The following is a 22,130-nucleotide window of genomic DNA, read 5'->3' as shown; positions in this document are numbered from 1 at the left end:
TAGATAGAATTAACATGACCTGATGGATGGTAGATAGAATTACCATGACCTGACGGATGGTAGATAGAATTACCATGACCTGTCGGATGGTAGATAGGATGACCATGACCTGATGGATGGTAGATAGAATTACCATGACCTGATGGATGGTATAAAGAATTACCATGACCTGATGGATGGTAGATAGAATTACCATGCCTGATGGATGGTAGAAAGAATTACCATGAACTGATGGATGGTAGATAGAATTACCATGACCTGATGGATGGTAGATAGAATTACTATGACCTGGTAATTCTGGAACGGATGGTAGATAATAATTTCCATTACCTGATGGATGGACTGAAGAAATTTAGAAATAGTTAGAATTGCCATGACTTGATGGATGGACTGAGGAAATTTTTAAATAGTTGGAATTGCCATGACCTGATGGATGAAATATCTCTGAGATGGTAGATGAAAGTCCCCCGAGAGGGTAGATAAAATTCGCCCAAATGGGTGGATATAATGCCCCCCTTCCTCAATTAAGGAGAGTAGAAGAGGGGAAGAATGTAGTAGATAGAGTTAGTGTTGAATAAATAATGAGTAGAATCAAGTGAGCGTGAAGCGTGATAGTTCGTATTTAAACAAAATCTCATTGGTTAGAGAATTTTGATAGGTTAGCAGGTATAAATATGAAGTACCTAAGCTCGATGAAGTCATTCTTGTAACGAATTTTGGAGCTGACGGACCACCACCAGCAGCAGAAACAGCAGCAGCAGCAGCAATAGAAGCAGCCGCACCCGTGGGAGCTGCATCGCTAATTTGTGTTGCCGTGGCCGAGGCTGGAAACCTCGGTCCGGTCACGACAACCACTTTCGCGGATGTTCCGGTTCATCCGGGAAACCTTCCTCTGACCCTAAGTGGATAATTCAGTTCTAAATCAAAATTCATTCAAATATCATCATATCAATAAAATCTAGAACAAGTTTTATGAAAATTCTACTTCCACTCGGATGTCGCGGATCTTCCGCAGGGCTGACCTGTGACAACCAGAGTTCACATTCCGGACTCGGATCCAAATTCATTCTCATGTCATCACTACAAATAATTTCAAAAGAAATTATGAAGTTTCAAGAATTGGCCACTTTTACGGATGTTCCGGATCATCCGGAGGACCACCCATGGCCTCAAAGTCCACATTCCGAACCTAGATTATAATTTATTCATTACTAGCTGAGTGTGCCCGGCAGACAGACAGACAGACAGACAGACAGAACAGACAGAACAGACAGAACAGACAGAACAGACAGAACAGACAGAACAGACAGAACAGACAGAACAGACAGAACAGACAGAACAGACAGAACAGACAGAACAGACAGAACAGACAGAACAGACAGAACAGACAGAACAGACAGAACAGACAGAACAGACAGAACAGACAGAACAGACAGAACAGACAGAACAGACAGAACAGACAGAACAGACAGAACAGACAGAACAGACAGAACAGACAGAACAGACAGAACAGACAGAACAGACAGAACAGACAGAACAGACAGAACAGACAGAACAGACAGAACAGACAGAACAGACAGAACAGACAGAACAGACAGAACAGACAGAACAGACAGAACAGACAGAACAGACAGAACAGACAGAACAGACAGAACAGACAGAACAGACAGAACAGACAGAACAGACAGAACAGACAGAACAGACAGAACAGACAGAACAGACAGAACAGACAGAACAGACAGAACAGACAGAACAGACAGAACAGACAGACGGGGCTCTAGAATCAGTTAAATTAATTGACCACTTCCACTTCCAGAAGACCATCATGTAGTCCAGGAGTCCACAATCCAGTGAAAGCACAAAATTAATTCATGGTGATCTTGCCCCTTCCTACTCTAAATGTTATTTTAAATAAAGTCACGGAATTTTTGAATGGATGCTCCGGATCATCCGTTGGATCATTTTGTGACCACCAGAGTGCACATTACGGTCCCATTTCCAAATTAATTGATTTCTCATCACTACAAGTGATTTCGTAAAAAAAAATCACATCAAACACAATATGACAAATGACACTTTACAAATAGCAGTGCTTGGGTTGGTTGCTACCACTACCGGTCAGTTGGTGACTCGCTGCTTATCCAGAGGCTGATTGCTATTTTACTCATCCATATAGCAACCGCCGTCGGTACGGTAGCTACGGCGTGTGGTCCCATGGAAAATGATTTCTCGACCAACAATACAAAAGGGCGAATCAGCTTTTGCAATAAAAACTTGTAATGACATCATTTTGCAAACCGATGCTCATTAACTGAGGATAGGCAATTTGATAGATGAAAATATGCATTCGATGTTTATTTTAATTAACATGAGTTATTGGTTGTGTAAAAGCTATGATATGAGTTATGAACTCTCTGCAGCTCTGAAGTAGATGTAAGTTGGGTAATATGTGTTTGAAAGTGGTGTATGATGAAATTTACATTACACTATATGAAACACAATACCTCTATGTAGATTTTTGATGCCTGGAAATGATCGAATGGGGAAATTGAAACCGAATAACATTGGCTAAACTTTCTACGCGCCATTCATTTCACTGTCAATCTGATTCTGGTATTTCAATTGTTCATAGTCGCACGTCTTCTTATAGGGATGACGGTTCACCGATGGAAAATGATTAGCTCACTGACGGCTCTAATTAGTTCAGGTTTTACCAGAATTTGACCCTAAAAAACGCTGTTCTCCACACAGGAAAATGCCATCAAGATGGATAAGATCAAACTTCATTTAAACTTGAAAAATTGCCATCCTTCAGCGGGTTGGTAGCATGCTCCTATACCATGACCTTAATAATTGAAAATTAAGTGAGTCAACTACCATTCCTGCCCTTTTTTGCTTCTCATCACAGCTCGTTAGGTTTCATTATATCGTTTCGCCTGATTTTTTTTTTCGTGTTTCTCCAACTGGTAGCAATCACACTCTCTATCAAAATGTAGCGTGATACAGTTCTTCATTTCACCCACATTTCAATCGCTCGATAGAACGTCAAATGGGTAGGAAAATTAGCTTTTCCTGTCGAACACTTTGACCGCAATATATTCACACACTTGTAGTTGTTGTGGTCACCGAACTGAGAAGGTTGGATATTTTCCTCTATCAAACGCAAGAAAGAGCCACACATGGGCTATCACTATATGGACATATGGACTATCACTATATTTCCAGAGTGTCGCTTGCGGTACGATCCAACAAAAGCAAAACAAACAAAAAATACGAGAAACATATAACAAATTCCAAGAAGATATCAATCCCTCGGGGCGAAAGAGAAGCGGAAAATATATTTACTGGGGTCCTGTTTTGGTCGGGCTCTCTGTTTCAAAAGCATCCACAGGCTGCCAGGGAGCAGAAAGAGAGATAGTTTGTCGTTTCGTTGGTTGAGGATTTTCCCCATCGGTATCGACCAATTTAATAACCATGGTCAATTTGAGCCTGATTGTGATAAGGATACAACTAGTAGGTAGTACACAGGAAACAGCATCTGACTTGTGTTGACGGAATTTTTATTAGATACCAAGAAGAAACTCGTGAGCTACATTTTAATAAATGGAATTTTATCTCTGCCTAGCCGTTGTTGGACAAGATGTTTGCTTTTAATCAGAATAAATCGATCAGTTTTTTTTTACTCTGAAACTTATTTGAAGAGGATTTCCTTTCTATTTCAGACGTCAACGAATGTTCGCAAAACAACGGTGGCTGCGAGCAGACCTGCACCAACAAACCTGGTTCCTTCGTGTGCAGCTGTCAGCCTGGACTTCAGATTGACATCCTCGACGGTCGAAGCTGTATCGGTAAGTAATTCCCTCATTTTATCTAGCAATCTCAAAACTTGCTTGGAATGTTTTCAGCATGTTGATTAGAGTTTGTACGGTGAAGGTTAGCATCATCACTTTTTCAGATCTTACCATCATCGTCTTGAACCGTTCATCAATAGTTTTCAGTGATACATTGCCTTAAGCAATCAAGCAGAACAGTCTCATTAGCACACGTAAATTGCATCTAACATTCTGTAGCTCAGAAGTGATTGATTTAGCTTGATTAGATGAAAATTTAGCTTCACTCATCAAGATCAACATTCGCTTTCATCTATAGTCAGCAGAAACCTATGCTTGAAGTTCATGAATCTGAAGTTTCTGAAGCATCGTTAGAGAGGAAGAAGTTTTAGAAAATGAATGCACACCATTTTGCACACACATCACCGTGCCTAGTCAGGTGCATATAATTTAAATTATTTAACCGTCTTTCTCCGGTGGGCTCCTTAGCATCCTTGCGACGCAAAGGGTGGGGGCAGGGAGGGAGAATTATATCTCAAGTTTCTCTTCTCAAGTTGAGGGCATCCTCATGGCGAAGACGCTTCCTGCAGACGAGAAACGTCTTTAATTTAATGATACGTGAGCTGGGAGTTTTGTTCATTTGTGGCGCTTAGACTCACCCGGGAGCCTTTAATGAATGTGCTCACATTTCTTGGCTTCATTCTAAGGAGAGATGCATGCAGAGGAGTCTAGCGAAAGACTTTTGTGAAGTGTGCTAGGCCAAGCAGTCGACGGGGTTCGTTTGGCATAGGAGTAGTTAATGGCATCACGTTAAGCGAAATGTAATTGTAGATGATCCCGTAATGAAGGTGTGCGCAACAATGAAAGTTCAAGGGAAAGTTTATTCCGTGCTGTGAGATGGTCTTTGACTATCGGTTCCTGCCTTGCGCCTTTGTCGGAGTGCAGTGGAAGAATTCCATGGCCAACCGGACAATGATTTTTCGTTAAGATAGGAAACTTGTGCCAGTTTATGTTCCACGAAAAACTATATTGATATTAAATTACGTGGAAGCAATATTTCAACCCGAAGTTTGTTCAAGATGGGAAAATTTGTATGCGAACGGACTGAAAATAAAATTGACAGTCAGTTGACTGGTTGCTATGGTAGCTTGCCTGGATCCATAAGTTCTTGGTAGGAATGGAGCAACGATAAAAGAAAAGACTTTTGTTCAAAAACTCATGGCTTGCTTAGATCTAAATTTCATTGCAGGCTGCAGTTGTTCCCCTTACTAAACGTATCGTTTCAATAATCAATACTTACTCAAGTAAGTATCCCAAGCACGTGAGTGTCACTTGTTTTTTTTTTATAAATTTATTAAAATGATTTTTAGTCTGAGGCTAGTTCATTCATGTGCCTAGTTGCGACCATATGGTAAGTATTGTTTGATAGCGAAAGGTTTGTGCTACTGTGTCAACATTTGCTATTTCCATGTAGATTGATTTTTTCGGTAAAATTTAAGAGCCACCCTATTAGAGGTGTGCGCCGATTCAAAAATGGTCGGCGGCGGCGGCGTCATCGGCGTCACACTAATAGCACTTTTAGGCGGTGGTGGCGTGAATTGGTGTGGCATTTTTGAGCCCATTAGTATTTTTTGTTTACAAATTGAACAATGCATATGCACGGTCAGTATAAAGATAACATCGTAAAGTTTACATTACTTAAATTATATAACGTCCCAAGTAACCGTAGGCACGTTATTACATACGTCTGTCTGTATGTTCAGGAACATTTTCTAATTGAATATACCAGAGGAACTCAGACCAGCAGTTCACTTATAGATCTAAATACGAAATGTAGGTTCCACAGGACTTTTATTACCCTATGGATCACAAAACACCGAAATTTTGCACACTCGCCACTTCCCACGTCATCCTCAATCCGATTTATTCTTGCGATTTCGAACCAAAACATTCAAGGTGTCAGAAATACCGGGTTGCCGGGATGGACGTTTTACAAACAATCGCAGCTTGCTCTATGACCGGCACAATCGACATACTTGCGGCACACTGACAAAAAAGATGACCCAATATTAGTGTGCGGAGTGACCTATACCAGTGTTTGTAATTTCTGATGAGGCCCGAATATAGCCATAATTATACTATGGTCACTTGGGGTATCTATGAGGATCCGCTGACATCGATAACCATGAACACATGCATCAACCGTGACGTCTCATCATCATATTTTTTAAGTTTAAATTTGTGAGATCTCATGTTCTAGAGCAAATTGAAATAAGTCGAATTCGATTAAAATCACAACATTTTAACATCATTGCAATTTGAAACATTTGTTTACTTCCAAAATGCACAGATAGCTCATTTGGTTAAAAATGGCTAAAGTGTCATTTTCCCGAGGATTCGACAATTTGAAATAAAAAAGAGGGTACTTTCTTGAACTAATTGGAAACATTCGTTATGTCTGTCATCTGGTGCAATCAGACCCCCTTCACAGATAACAGCGCCAAACGGTTTGTGACGAGACAACGTTGAACTGCAGCGTTGGAAGAAAACACTCACACCAACATCTAAACATGTACAAACCCACACAACTGAGCGGACAGTACAGCGCAAATCAAAACACGAAGCGGTGTCATCACTCATCGTCATCATTCAGCTTCGGCTACTTCCGTTTGCGTTTGCTTTCACCGGCGTTGACAAATACTTATTACGTTATAAAATAGGAAAGTAATGATTATTCCAACGTAATTTTCTGAATAGAATGCGTGCTGCATTGGCTAAAGAAGACGGCACATTTTATTGCGTTTAGCAATGATTTCGTTGCACTATTCTTTAGAGAGAGTGAATGTTTTTCCCATGTTTATTAAGATTATTTTTAGCACCAGCTCCGCAAATCATCAATTACTATTAGAGATTTGCATCTTACTGATACCGGTGGTATATTGGAAACTCTTTCGCTCGAAAGCAAAAAATATTACAAGCATGATGCGCGCTTGGATGTGCGATTTTTTTCTTTCTCATGTGTTTCTGTTGCGTATAAAGTGGTAATGATTGACAATCGGAGCAATCACAAACAAGTAAGAATCTTGCTATCGCAATGTAATGATGATGACTTCGAGGATGATATCGTCTTCTTTCCTCGACCGCGTTGACATCTGTCATGCTGACACCTGTCAGTTATTGAGCCCTGGTGGTGAAGTTGGCAGGGAACTCCCAACAGTTTCAATCTGCACTCAACAGATGGCACTGTGATCACATAAGGGTAGTCATTATATGCCTTGTATGAAGAATTGATTAGTGGGATATCTTGTTAATTAGATATCTTTGGTGCAATGCTAACTTGCTCCTGCTTGCTGCTGGACCCAGTGCCACGCCGTCCGAAGCAGTAATGAGCAGAGGCAGTAGGTAAATTTACGTTTATGTTTCAACATTTGGTTTAAATATTTCAATTGGTAAGCCTTTGGCTCTTCATCTTTGTTCTACTTAATTGGTTATTCTAATGTGATGATTTCGTTTAGCGCTAATTTACAGGATACGCTTTTATGGGATTGTTTTCGTTTAAATTATTTTTTTTTATAACTTGCCTACTTGAGCACAGGAACCTACCTAAGTACATAAACTAGGTTGCCAAATCACGAATGATATGGTGGTTTTTTTTTCGCAGACAGGCGACTCTGAACCTTTCAAGCGTGCAAGTCTTTTGCGGCTAGGTGGTGAATCTCAGAATTACGAGTTCGCGGTGGACTGTTAAGGATTATTCTGAGGTTCTTGTTTTGGATCCTCTGAAGCTTTAGGTGGTGGCACTTAGCACAACTCTCCCAGATTGGCATACCATACTCAATAGCCGGCAGAATGATCTGCTTGTGGACAGTAAGCTTGTTTTTGAGGGACAGGGTGGACTTCCTGTTTATCAGAGGGTAGAGCGACCTGATCAAGATGTTACACTTGGTGGATGTCTTGTCCACATGGGATCGGAATAGCAATTGGCTATCGAGGGTGAGACCAAGGTAACCTACTTCACTCGATCATTCAATTGGAGTGCTATCAAGATGGGTCTTGACGTTAGCTGGTGGAACAAGCCGAGGTGAGTTCGAGTGTGGAAACAGAATGGTTTGTGTTTTAGCTGCATTGATACAAATCTTCCAGCTCTTGAAATAGTCGGACAAAACATCCAGACCTGATTGTAGATTACTCGCCAGAGCACGGATCACTCGACCCTTATGGTGTCATCTGCGAACATTGACAGGATACCACCACCCGGCAGGGGAGGAACGTCTGACGTGAAAATGTTGAATAGGATAGGCCCAAGCAGGGACCCCTGCATCAACCTTGAACGTATCAGAGGGGACATTGTTCAAGTAGACCTGGAATGATCTGCCCGACAAGTAGTTTTTGATGATCTTCACGAGGTAGCTCTGAAAGTTGTATCGATGCAGCTTGTACACTAGACCATCATGCCAGACATTGTCGAAAGCCTTCTCGACGTCCAACAATGCCATGGCAGATGTATTGGAAACGGACTTGTTCCGCTTGATGATGTTAGTAACCCGTGCGAGTTGGTGGATGGTAGAGTGGCCTTTCCTAAACCCAAATTGCGTTTTGAGAAGGATGTTATTATCATTTGAAAACACCAGCAGACGGCTGATTATAAACTTTTCGAATAGCTTCGAGCTGGAGGACAAGAGGCTGATGGGGCGATAGCTTTTGACACTGGTAGGATCTTTGCCAGTTATCTGTTGATGATAACGGAAAGATGGTTGAAGAAGTTAATACTCAAATTTTTCAACTCGAGGTTGACTACACCATCTATACCCGCGGCTTTCAAGTTTTTTGTGCTTCTAATAGCTGCTATCACCTCATCAGCACTACTACGGGGGTGTCAGCGACTCTAGACATAGCCTCCAGTACGGCAGGCTTTTGGGGGCTCACCATGGTTTGGCCAAGATTATGTGACATCACAAAATTTTGGTCATCTTCCAAAATGGTTTTGCACAATCTGGGAGAGAGCGAATCTTGATGGCAAAATCGTTATTTCTGAGTTCCACCATCCTGGCCTGGATAATTTTGGTTAGCCTATTGATATTGGTCTTCAAGTGGGGCAGCCCAGAACGTTGGAACTGCCTACGAATAGTGTTACGGAGCCTGATAAGATCTCTGGTTTGACTTTTAAGGTTTAGAGTATGACTCACCTGTCTGGAGCTGGTACGTGTTGCTCCCCGGCACGGGACATCGCCTCTTCGATGGTTTGCCGACACTGATCGACTTCTTCGAACGACTCTGGTAGGACGTCGCTGCCAGTTGACACGATGGTAATTTCGCCGGAAATCTTGAAACCAATTGGTCGAGGAATGAGCAGATGTACGACAGCAACGCTGTTTTATATCTCTTCAGGTTCAAGCAGAACGATGTGCTACCAAGTGGTACTCGATTATGATAACTGGCTTTGGGAAAACGTTCATTTCATGAAAACAGTGATAAAGTTATCATTTGAACATTTTTCGAAAGTTTTTTATGGGATATTGGAAAAGTATTTCAGCAGATGCGTTAAGTAATATCCTATCGATTGGCGTATTTGGATTTTCATTTCATCTGATGATAAAATTACAACCTAAAACTTTTTCACGATACATATTTTTTGATTTGCACCCCAGTATAGTCGACAAATACGTAGTTCTACGTCAAAAGAATACGCCATCCTAAGAGCCGTATGTACTGTAAAAATTGACCTTCGGCGTGGGAAATCGTAGACCGGCGGCGTGAGGATTTCTGATCAATCGGCGCGCCGATAAAATTGTGTCGGAGGTGGCGTGGGACAAAAAGTGCCAGCGGCGTCGGCGTGGCGCGGCGGCGCACACCTCTGCACCCTATGATATTCACATTTTCTTGAACTACAGCACTAAATATCTTTCAATGATTTGAAATCTAGCCTAGCCAGCAATCTTGGAATAGATTTAATCATTGTTTAAAAATTTAGACAGTTAGACAAAATTCTTAATATAATCTTTGAAACATCCCTTAAATTTAAATACAATTCACAGTGGGTCAGGAATGTAATCTAGCAAAAAAAAAAAAACGCTCTGAGATTGCATCCAATTGAGTTCAATTGAGAGACGTTTTCAAAGATAGTTTCGTACGATAGAGGATAGCCGAGAAATAGCCGTGGGTGGACGACACCACCCACCGCACTATTCGGGGATTCATGTATAATTTTAATCATAATAATAGAAAGGTCTCACCATATTTATCCTATGACCTATAAACCTATCCTGTCGATTGCAACGTACTGAAAATGAAGCTCCTCAAAACAGGTAACAGAACCGCTCCTACTCCACAACATACATAGAACAGCCTCTGAAACACCATCATAAACAAGGTGACAGACTCCACTGCTCCCACAGGAGAAAACACCAAACTCGTGATGGAGCCTAAAGCAGCAAAAATCCGAGACACAGCTCCAACCAACGGAATTACATTGAACAACAAACATTTCTCATTCAGCAAAAAAGATTTACTGATTTTACTGTCTATTATACTACCATTATAGTAATGCTATCGACTTGTGGACTGTTTTGTAATCACTGTTAATCACAGATCACCTGACAAAAAACGTTATTTTCTGTAAGTCTACAAACTTGTAAATTTTGAAACATCTTAAGCTATGTAACAATTCTTTTTAGATCCCTTGAAAAAGATGGAATATACCATTGAAACGTTGGGAGTAGAGGAAAAGCATCGTTTTACTCGCTAAAAGACTGAAAGCCGATAAAATTTATTTATTATAGTATCTCAACAGTAAAACGTGCGATTTAAACGTTGAAGTATTGTATTTGCACCAAAGTAGACTCCTGAGCTGATAATAATTCTACTGTACCCAAGCGGTAGGTCACTCCGCACACCAATCTTGGGTCAACATTTTTCTCAGTGTGCCACAAGTGTACCGCTGGGGTGCCAGCAGTGCCGGGCATAGAGCAAGCTGTGTTTTGTTTTAAAAAATACGAATAGTATGGTATATTTGGCAACCCGATATTTCTGACACCTTGAATGTTTAGGTTTGCAATCGCAACGGCCCCGAAAATGTCGAATATCGTGCTCGATAAGGATTCCTTCTACCGACGAGTAAAACGCTTCTACGCCTACTGGAAGGAACCAGAAGGTGGATTGCATTCTGACGGCGGTCGGCATAGACGAGGAAACCATCTACAGCAAATCAACCTCGCTGCAGACCTGGCTGCTGGGATACGAGCTGATCGGTACGATTACGGTGCTGTGCGAAAAGTCAATCTTTTTCCTGACCAGCAAGAAGAAGGTCGATTTCCTAAAGCAGATCGATAAGGACGGCGAGGAGGGCATTCCGTCGGTGAAGCTCTTGGTTCGGGATAAGAACGACAATGACAAGGCCAATTTTGAAAAGCTGCTGGAGGCGATCAAGGGATCCAAGGATGGCAAAACGTTGAGCATCTTCGCCAAGGAAAACTTCCCGGGTGAATTCTGTGAATCGTGACGAGCTTTCATCAAGGACAACCCAACAAACAATTTTAGCTGTCGATTAGCTTATACAACCAAAAATTAGCTTACACAGCTAATTTTTTGCCTTTATAAGCTAGTCTGTAGCTAAAATTGTATGTTGGGAAGGGCTTCGACACGGTGGACACCAGCGTCCCAATCGTGTACATCATGTGCTCCAAGGTGGACTCTGAGGTAATCACCATCAGACGGTAGACGTATTCAACAAGTACCTCAAGGATCACTATAAAGCTTATAAGAAATTAAAACATGCCAAACTGTCGGAGGGTGTCGAGCAGGCTCTGACGGACAAAAGGTACGTCTCCGGTGTGGATACCGACTAGTTGGACATGTGCTACCCGTCGATTAACCAGTCGGGTGGCAATTACAGACAGAAGTTCAGTGCATTCAGCGACAAGAACTATCTGCACTTTGGATCGATCATCTGTGCTCTGGGTGCGCGTTATAAGTCCCACTACTCCAATGTCGTCCGAACGTTGCTGATCAATCCGACGGAAACGATTCACCTACACCTTACTGCTCAATCTGGAAGAGGAACTGCTGAAGGTGATGATCCCGGTCAAGAAGCTCTCGGAGGTTTTTGACGTCGGAATGGTTTAAAAATTGTAAGTTAATTAGGTTGAGTTGAAGTAATGAAAATTCCGTGTAGTTGTGCCGTGAAAATGGGTTCGGTTTTGTTCACATGAGTTTGGTTTGGTAGACGACCAATTGACCGACTACTTATCAAGGCACAATCACAAGGAATTTTTATTGCTTCCAATCAAACATAATCAACTTTTATTTTTGTTACAAAAATCAAAAACCATTTATTTCATCTCGTATAAGATGACACATATTCGAAAATAAAGCTACTCTTTTACTTAATTCAAATTTAAACCAAAATCTCACTTCAGAGATACATACGTCGCATCGGTGGTAAGGCCACAGTTTTTTTTTTTTGTTTATTAATTTATTTGATAAGGCTCAACCGAATTAACTTTACAGAGCCGAGGATTCTTGGTCACTATACAATACATCTTAAAAATATAGTCAAGAGGTACAACACAATAAACACTTTATCTTTCGCTATCCAAAAAGCCTCCTCCATCAGAACTGGAGCCGCTACCAGTAGTTTCATTGTATGGCGAATTGTTGTACGCCAACGAGAGTCAGAGCGTCAGCAATGGACGCAAAACGTGGTCAGCACTCACACACTCATCACGAAACGGTTGCTTTCCAAAGTCGACGACGCAACGACCGAAAGAACTGCTGATGAAGAACAATGAGGAGGACCACACAATGGTTGCTGCCGAGAAAACAGACGATCGCGTAGCACACATCGAGAGTGGTCTGCTTTTGTCGACAGCCGAGTGAACACTGAAGGCCACAGTTGTTACCCTTCACCGTCATCAGCATTCCATCGTGGCCCCAGTAGTTGGACCAGGAGTTCATGATTAGCCAGTAATCTTTTCCTTTGAGTTTTCCGAATTAAAACCGCCACCACTGCATGATCCAATCCATCCAAATTGTTCTTGTATTCCGATTCGTAGTACACACCATTCGCGTAGTAGCTAAAAGACTTGTGACCGGCATCGATAGCAATCGACAGCCCTCGGAAGCCTACATTTCGAATTTAACTGTGAACCGAGAAGTGAATTGCTGGTCTGAGCTCCTCTAGTATATTCAATTAGAGTATGTTTCTGAAATACACGGTAATGACAGCTGTCCAGCAGTGCTCCCATTTTATTTAATGAACAATCCAATGCCTACGAGAAGGTGTGCCGATGGATGTGCTCAAGCTGTGCTGAATCTACTTTCGGCACACTGTGCTGAGTGACTTTACCCCTTGACTGTACCAGTCATTACGTTTAAAAAATTACAATCTAAGTGCAATTAGTAAAAATCAAACCGGCGTATGACATCGTTTCGTAACAACTGTCAAACTGTGGCTCCACTTTCGCTTGCATTACATTTGGACCCAGTCTTTGTTTTGACAAATTGTATCGAAGCCACGATTATTCCACAAATTTTTGCTTACTTTGGCATGGAATTTCATAGTTGTATAGGTAGTATTCCACCGCTAGCGTCCTCAAGGTGTAGTGTTGCTTTTTGGATGCTGCACGGAGGACTCCGCCTCGAAATCTCAATAGTGGGGGTGGCTACGTTGGGTAAAACACTAGTCAAAAAGCAAGGCTTTTCCCACCGGACAACCCTACCTGTCATTGCTGCTGACCTTCAAGAAAGGATCCGACTCTACTTTGCATTCCTTCCGCTATCCATAGGCGGAAGTTTTTCGGATGTATAGGGTTAACAGGCTGGCCATCAGCAACTATCCAGTCGGAACTATTTAGTTACACCACTCGGCTGTACCGGAAAAGCGAGCAAAAGCAAAGAGTAGTTTCCCAAAGTTGCTGTCTGCTGAGCTTGTATTATGATAATGATGAAAAGTGACTTTTAGCGGAAAACACAAAAACGAACTGCACTCTCTGCGAAAGGTCGAGATTTTCCTTTTTGTTGCTCTTGGTTTGTTTTTTGGGTTCGGTCTATGTCGCTGATGCTACCACCGGGGTTTACGGAATTACGGAGATAAAATGAAACTTTAGCGGTGCTAATAGTGCTGAAATTGCTTGGGCTAGAAAACAAGAGCTTCTGCGGGAGGAAAAGTTATTTATAACATTCGTACTGACTGCCACTGGCGGGTAGCTATTGCTTGCAATCCTGCCGACCGAGAGGGCATTCAGATGTTGGCGTGCTACAATGTGCTTCTTTGAGTTCCTTTCCAGTAGCGGCAGTCAGTAGGATGCTGAGACCTTTGTCTAGGAAACAAGAGCTCGGCTGGTGCGATGATGATGAGATGCTCGCTGAGGAGAAGATAAATTCTATTCATTGTCGTAATTAAACTTGTTTGTTCTCATTAGAGCGTGCTCATCCTTGGCCTTTCTACTTTTCAAGCAGGATTTTTTTCTCCAGTTTTCTCCTCCAATGGCAACTGGCTTTTGGTGTGACCTTTCATCCGTTCAGCCGCCCGTGGCTTGTATTCATTTCGCGGGTTTTGAAAAATGGCAGAGGTCGACTCATTTATTCGTTTTTTGTTTTTCGGAATGAGGGTTCTATTGGAACAATGTTACACGGGATAAATTAGTGATATTTGCTATCTGGAGCGGAAACATTAAACAATTCATAATTCAGTTTACTAACTAAATCTCACTTGATTGTACTTGTTATTTAAAAAAATTAAGCTATAAGTTCATTGGCAACAGCTAACATTTGGGATTATTTTTCAAGGCAACAGTTATTTTTTCTAGAGCGCTCTATTTTCCCATGAAATCCTTAAAAGTATTTTGCAACATTTGCTAACACGTTCATCCATTCAAGTAATAGCACGTTGATATTATATCCTGAAAGCTGTTGCCCTTCGTCATGAAGCAACGTCAACCATCACACAATTCACACCCGAGCAAGTAGAACGATATACTTTGTACAAACATTTTTAATTGCGGAAATTTACGCTTGGGAGTTCTGAAGAAATGGTCCTGGGTTTCATCAAGGCGCAAAGGATTTCTTCCTTTTAACGAGAGAAAAAATGAGTTGTGGCAAACCAGGCTAAGTACTTTTCCATGCCGGACCCGCCATTTGCTTGAAGTGCGGTGCGAGATATGATGCGGTATCATCCCTCTCTCTCTGATCTTAAGAGCGTTGATGCAATTTTCCCACAGTTTTACGATTGCTGTTGAGCGTGAAATTAAAAGCTGCTGCTACTTGAAGGATGCCACTGACGAATCTAGGGCACTACACTTCTGTTGCCGTTTCTGTGTTTCTGCTGGGTGATGAAAAGAGGCTCCCTCCACCTTCATTCACTACCTACTTACCGAGAGTGTGCTTTTGGTGCTTGTTCGCTGTCAACCAGCATCCCCAACAGGACCTTGATACTCTGGATGGCAATGGTATATTTGCTGTCCTTGTGCTTTTTCTGTTTTGCATTTCTTTCGTACGTAAATTTCATCCCAGTCATTAGCAAATTAACATCCCTAATGAATGATGTTTTCGAGTTATCGTTTTTTTTTCTCGGCACTGGTCTACTGACGAAGGAGTATGAATCTTGTTGGATGTTAGATAATGTTGGAAATTGAGGTAACTTATATGATTTGGCTTTTAGTCACAGATTGTTTGTTATGCAAGTTAACTTGATCGTTTGTCAGGCAAATATGAAGCTATGTGTATTCCGTAGCAGCGTGAAGCTGGAATCTGAAACAAAGCCTATCAGATTTGGATTAAAACTTAACTTAAGGCCTGTATTCGAAAAAAAAGGCACAAGACAAAAGTGTTCGCCAAAAATTTATTTTAAGTCAAATTTTCTTGAAACTTTTAGGGAATGAACTAATGCATATGGATTATGTTTCGGCATAATTACTTTATTCAATTTCCTTTCCATCGCTGAGAGCCTTTCCGTTAAGAGCTCTCATTACATTTTGTGCAATGGTGGAGCCGACCGTTTTGGTCACTTTCATCCACTATTTCTTCAACTCCAGCTCGTTCTTAAACACCTTGGACGATTTTCGAACTTTGGCCTTCATTATGACCCAAAATCTTTCCACCGGACGAATCTCTGAATTTGGGGGGTTGGCAGTTTTTGGTACAAAAACAACGTTATAGTCTATGTACCAATCCAACGTCGATCGCGCGTAATGGAATGATGCCAGGTCCGGCCAGAATAATGTCTCGCCTCCGTGGGACCACAGGAAGGGCAACAGACGCTTCTGGAGGCACTCGGTGCGGTAAATTTCGCTGTTGATGGTGCTCATTGTGATGTACGGTTTACTCAATATACCGCATTGGCATATGGCCTGCCAGAGCATGTATTTTTTGGCGAATTTGTTCACATTCTTCTTCCTTATGTCTTCCGGAACATCAAACCGTGATTTGGCAACGTAGAACTCTAGCCCCGGTATCTGCTTTGCGTCTGCCTTGATGTAGGTTTCGTCATCCATAACCACACACATCGGTTTCGTTAACCACTGTCGGTACAGCTTCCTTGCGCGGGATTTGGCCGCCGTGTTTTGTTAATCACGCCGGTCGGTGCCTTCCGGACCTTGAATACACGAAGCCCAGCTTTTCCTTGATTTGTTTTCCGTCGATCTTGTTTTCCATGCTGAGCACCAATGCTACCGACGCCAGGGAGGCAGCTCACACACCTGGACGGCCCTACCTATCGACCCATCAACTAATGAACCGGGGACCAGCGGCTTTACTTTCCTGATCAGAGATGTCATTCCCCAGAACATCCCGGCAGACTGAGATTAAACCCAGGCCTGCTGGCCTGCTTACCACTACACCACCGGAGCTGCTATCTTTACAGCAATACTTGATGTACTTCAAAGTTGATACATTTATAGAGGGCTATATTGATATCTTATCAAAAATCAGGGAATATTTACGTAATTCTCTACAATTGATCGAAGTTTCCTAAAATTTAAAGAAGGTTCTTTTACTTCCAGAATGTTTCTTGAACTTATTTTCAGTTCCATGAACTCAAACGATGCTCCCTGAACTTCTTTCCAAACTATTTAGCTTATCCGAAGAAATAGCTTCTATAAAGTTCCCTGATATTGTGGATAGTCCTGCGAGTTTATGGGACATTCCGTCAACTTCTACGATTTTCCCATGTAAAATTTCTTGAACTTTAGGAAGTTCACTGAGTTTCTACCATGTTTGCTATACTTGAACAAATTTCTTATAATTTAAATGATGTTCCCGGAACATCTACAAAGTTCCAGTAACCTCTTAAAAATATCCAAAACTTCTACGTAGCTCCTTGATCATATTCCAAGTTCCATAGTTTTTATTTTTCTAGAATTGTATCATGATTTAAGCAAATCTATGAATTTCCAGGATGATCCTCTATCTTTTCTACGCATATTCCTAAATATTTGGAAAGTTCCCTGAAATCGAACGACGTTCTTAAAACATCCAGGAAGTGCATTGAGCTTTGTTGAAGAAAGATCTATCAGTAACTGTTGTGGAGTTCCGAAGATCCTTGAAATTTTAAGAATTTGAATGATTTTTTTTTTCGATTTTGTTATAGCTTCTACCAAATTCCCTGAACTTTTACCGGAGTTTGTGAACATTCTGAAAAAATTTCCGAACTTCTACTAGAGTCGCTGAACTTTTACAAAAATTCCTGCACTTGTATGTAGTTTTACGAAGGTTCTCGAACGGCTTTGTAATTTGCTACAAATTTCGCTCTCAACGTTTGTTGATTTTCTGTGAAGGTTCACAAAGTTTCCCGAGCTTTTTTTTGTAATTCGAAGTGCCTCAAAATTAAAAGATGGTCCTCCAACTTTTATGAGGTTCTCTCTAATTAAACAATGAGCAGTTGACGGACCGATCAGACTCAACCTTTTCCGATTTGTTTGAAACTATGCATTTTTTTTTATGGGAAATCAATCACGTGTGTTAAAATTTGGCCTTGCATTATTTTTTTCAAAATGACGTTTTTGACATTTTTGATAAATCGTAGTATGAAAATGTCGCTTGTAATCGAAATGACTCCTGAGTTGAAAAGAATAGGATAAATAGGGAAATTTACGTATTCTCGGCAACCTAAGCAGCGACCTTCTTTCTATAGCCTTTTTTTCTAAGGAACCCACACATATGCAGTATTGGTTTGTTTACAATCTTTTGCTGCCAGCTGCTCTAACAATTCCAGTCTAAAAAATTGTCAAAAACTGTTTTGAAACGCTTTTACAAAGCTCCAATCTTCTCTAGTGAGAGCGAGTATTGTCGGCAACCAGTTTTTCTTCGGTAACCGTTCCATTTGAACTGCATGTAAATCTGCTGTTCTATTATCGGCAACTCGAAATCAGCTACAATTTGTAGTGCGTGTGTTTCATTTCAAGAAAACTTTGCTAGATTGCTTTTTCTCAGTGGTAAAAATATAGTCAAATTGAAGCTGAAAGCATAAAGAATCGTTTGCATGCATCCAGCGAAGTGTTTTCGTAAGAAAATCCAGTGAAAATAGTGTTTCAATTTGGGTTGCCGAAAATAGTCTGGCATGCCGAAGCCGTCATTTCCCCTATATGCAGTTATTAATTTCAAGCGACAATTAAAACAAAAGTGTTTTTAACTGAAATAACTCAAAATGTGCTTGTTGGATATTTGAATATTAAAAAAATCTTATTAGTTATGAACAGCTTTTTTGTAAGAAAAATATAAATATTGAACGAGGACATTTTGAGTTATTTAAGTTTTAACACTTTTTTTGAATTTTTTCTCAAAATATTAATCAAAATTAAGTATGTATTTTCCAAGAAATACTTTATATATCTCAACTACTTTGTGGCAGACGTCATTTCAATTGCAAGTTGAAAAATGTCAAATGCACCATTTTGAAAAAAAAAATTTAAGATTCAAGATCTGGAGGCAAGACAGCTGTACTCAGAGTAAATATATTTGCGGCGAGTAAATTTGAGCTAGCCGGCGCCGGTGGTGTAGTGGTAAGCGTGACTGCTTTCTAACACCCCAATGGGTCTGGGTTCACCATCATGGGCGAGGAAGATGAGCAACGAGCGTTGGTAAATTGAGGTGAGAAGTCTTCCGCTGTTCTCCACTGCTACATCTGAAGCGTACGGGTACCTCGGCTGTCTCGTAATGCTTCGATCGCTCAGCAGTATCGGGATTTCATGGCTGAGTATGCGCAACTTGGCTACATGGCACCACTCAGTGACTTCGGAGAAGAGGTCCATCCGAAGTACTATTTACCACATCATCCAGTGATTAAAGAGAGCAGCACGACCACGAAGCTACGCGTCGTTTTCGATGCGTCTAGCAAGACGAGCTCGGGAATTTCACTCAACGACGCTCTTCTTGTCGGTCCGGTCGTACAGGACGATTTGCGATCGATTGTCATGCGTTTTCGAACCCACGAAGTCATCCTAATTGCAGACGCCGAAAAAATGTATCGCCAAGTATTACACTTCATCGACGACTATGCATACCTTTGCATCTTCTGGCGATCATCTCCGGACCAACCACTACAAACTTTCGTTCTCAAGACCGTCACGTATGGGACTGTATCGGCTCCTTATTTGGCGACACGTGTCCTAAAGCAGCTAGCTAGTGACGAGGCCGATAATTTCCCAATAGCAGCAAAGGTCGTCGAGAAGGATTTTTATGTCGATGACTTATTTTCTGGAGCAGCAACCGTAGCAGAGGCAATCAAGCTTCGGGAGCAACTCGACGTCATGCTTTCCCGGGGAGGCTTCCAGCTAAGAAAATGGGCATCAAACTGTGAGACCGTTCTAGAGGGTATCGATATTGCTATTGTTATCGCATCATCAGAGATTGCTGCACGCTGCTCCTCAGCTGATGGTCAACACGATTCGAATCCGTTACTGGATCTTGGGCGGAAGAAGTGTGGCTCGACAGATCGTACACAAATGCGTCACCTGTGTGCGTGCTCGACCTAAGCTCATCGAACAGTTCATGTCTGAGCTCCCGGCTGCTCGTGTGACTGCATCACGACCCTTCTCTAGAGTTGGAATAGATTTCTGGGGACCAATCTACCTTCAACCACGGCACAGGCGCGATGCACCAATCAAATCATACATTGCCGTGTTCGTATGTTTCGCGACGGAGGCGGTTCACCATGAACTCGTCGCAAATTTGACCACTGCAAAGTTTCTGCAAGCTTTTCGGCGATTTGTGGCGCGCCGTGGGCTGTGCTCTGACGTCTACACGGATAATGGAAAGAATTTTGTGGGCGCAGCAAACGAATTGAAGCGACTTTTGGGAAGTAGAGAGCACAAAGACCAGGTAGCTCGAGAGTGCACAGAGAACGGCATTCGTTGGCACTTTAATCCTCCCAAAGGGTCTCATTTCGGCGGGCTCTGGGAGGCGGCAATTAAATCGGCTCAAAAGCATTTCACTCGGGTACTTGGACCTCGAGTACTGGCGTACGACGACATGGAGACACTTTTAGCGCAGATAGAATGCTGTCTGAACTCTCGTCCACTCACTCCATTAAGCGACGACCCTTCCGATCTTGATCCACTTACTCCGGGCAATTTTCTTGTGGGCTCAGCACTGAAAGCTGTCCCAGACGTCAACCTCGATTCGGTTCCATACAATCGGTTGACACAATGGCAGCAGATTCAGAAAATATTTCAGGAAATTTGGAATCGATGGCACCTGGAATACTTGGCAACGTTACAGCCTAGAGCCAAGTGGTGCAACCCACCGGTACAAATAGAAAAAAATCCATCCGGTTCGAAGGACCAGATGTAGCAGTGGAGAACAGCGGAAGACTTCTCACCTCAATTTACCAACGCTCGTTGCTCATCTTCCTCGCCCACGATGGCGTTCTAGTAGTGCATGCAGGGACTAATTGTTTGGAACCGTAATAGATTTTGGTTTCTTCTCACAATCACTTAGTTTATTTTAAAACAGTTGCACCGAACATTTATTCACACGACATTAACATTAAAAGTAACTTTTTATTCTTAAAACACTACATTGAACTTAATAAACTAGTTACAAAACAAGCAATGTATGTACCGGGTTAGTGACCGGTCTCGACGAGATGGTGAAGCAACACTGGTCGGTCAATCTCCCTCGTTGTAGATCGTCGCCTCATCTAGTAGGTAGCCATCGATCGGTGCTCATATCTCCCGCTCTCATGCAAATGCCCCTAGGAATGAGTTTCTCGAGAGTATCCCCACGCGAATGTATTGCGATCAACGGCTAAGCTGTGGTTGATTCTCCCACTCGGTAGTAGGAATGTGTGTAGTCGGTACAATCAAACTGATAACGAACTGAACCAAGTGTTGCGTCGATCATGCAGTGGTATTCTGAAGCAATTTGCATCTCGCATGCAAACACCCCGTTCACATTACAGCGTATATCACGTGATATACGGTGTCTTGCAATGAGCACTCATACATCTAGTTTTCACTGGAAATCCTATGTATGAGTGCTCATTGCAAGACAGCCTATATAACGTGATATAGACTGTAATGTGAACGGTGTATAAATCCGGGAGTTAGAAGGTGTCAGCTCTATCACAACTCCAAATGCTCATTCAAGAACGCAAGCATTCCGAAGCTATTTTCACCCCGCTCCAATACATTTCAATGTGAGAATCATTAATCAAGCTGTATTGCTTGATTGACCCGTATTTAATGAGTTGGACATTTTTGTAGTATCACTAGTACTAGTAAATTAAGAATTAAAATATTATAAAGGACAAAATGGAACGAACTCACCAAATCTGGACAAGTAAACCCCCAACAAGTTGGCCATTTTTTTTTTCCTTTGGTTTGTTTTTTCCGTCGATCTTGTTTTCCGTGCTGAGCACCAATGCTACCGACGTGCCACGAAGGCAGCTCCCACACCCGGACCCTACCTATCGACCCATCAACGCATGAACCGGGGACCAACGGCTTTACTTCCCTTCCGAAGGAAGGCGTGATCAGAGATGTTATGCCTCAGAACATCCCGGCGGCGCCGACTGGGATTGAACCCAGGCCTGCTGGGGTGAGAGGTACCACGCTTACCACTACACTACCGGCGCCGTTAACAAGTTGGCCTGATGTGTTAGAGATGGAAGCCGCAATTGTAGACGGTTCGCTTCACGGGGTAATCCGGTTTGTGGTAGAGCTTGCACGGAATGTCCCGAATGTAGTCTTGAAACACTTCTTGGCCGTCCGACACAATCCGCACACTGTAGAACTCGATTCAGGAAATTCAAGTATCCGTTCGTCACCAATATCACTTTACTGTTGAAAAAACAAAAATCCGGTACAA

At 42.0% G+C, this 22,130-nt stretch overlaps 1 protein-coding gene across 1 annotated transcript in view; it reads left to right on the top strand.

Annotated features, from left to right (window-relative positions):
• LOC135712600 (fibrillin-2-like) overlaps nucleotides 1-22,130 on the top strand; it is a 177,997-nt gene that overhangs the window by 44,450 nt on the left and 111,417 nt on the right. The window contains exon 4 of the mRNA XM_065235551.1: nucleotides 3,723-3,848. Within this exon, the coding sequence (XP_065091623.1) occupies nucleotides 3,723-3,848 (126 nt within the window). The remainder of the gene's footprint in view (nucleotides 1-3,722; nucleotides 3,849-22,130) is intronic.

Source organism: Ochlerotatus camptorhynchus, unplaced genomic scaffold (genome assembly GCF_037179485.1).
Source record: "Ochlerotatus camptorhynchus isolate MF236.1 unplaced genomic scaffold, CSIRO-AGI_Acam_v1.1 ptg000494l, whole genome shotgun sequence".
NCBI lineage: Eukaryota > Metazoa > Arthropoda > Insecta > Diptera > Culicidae > Ochlerotatus > Ochlerotatus camptorhynchus.
The sequence above is the reverse complement of the archived record's forward strand: the minus strand, read 5'-3'. Positions and strand labels throughout refer to the sequence as shown.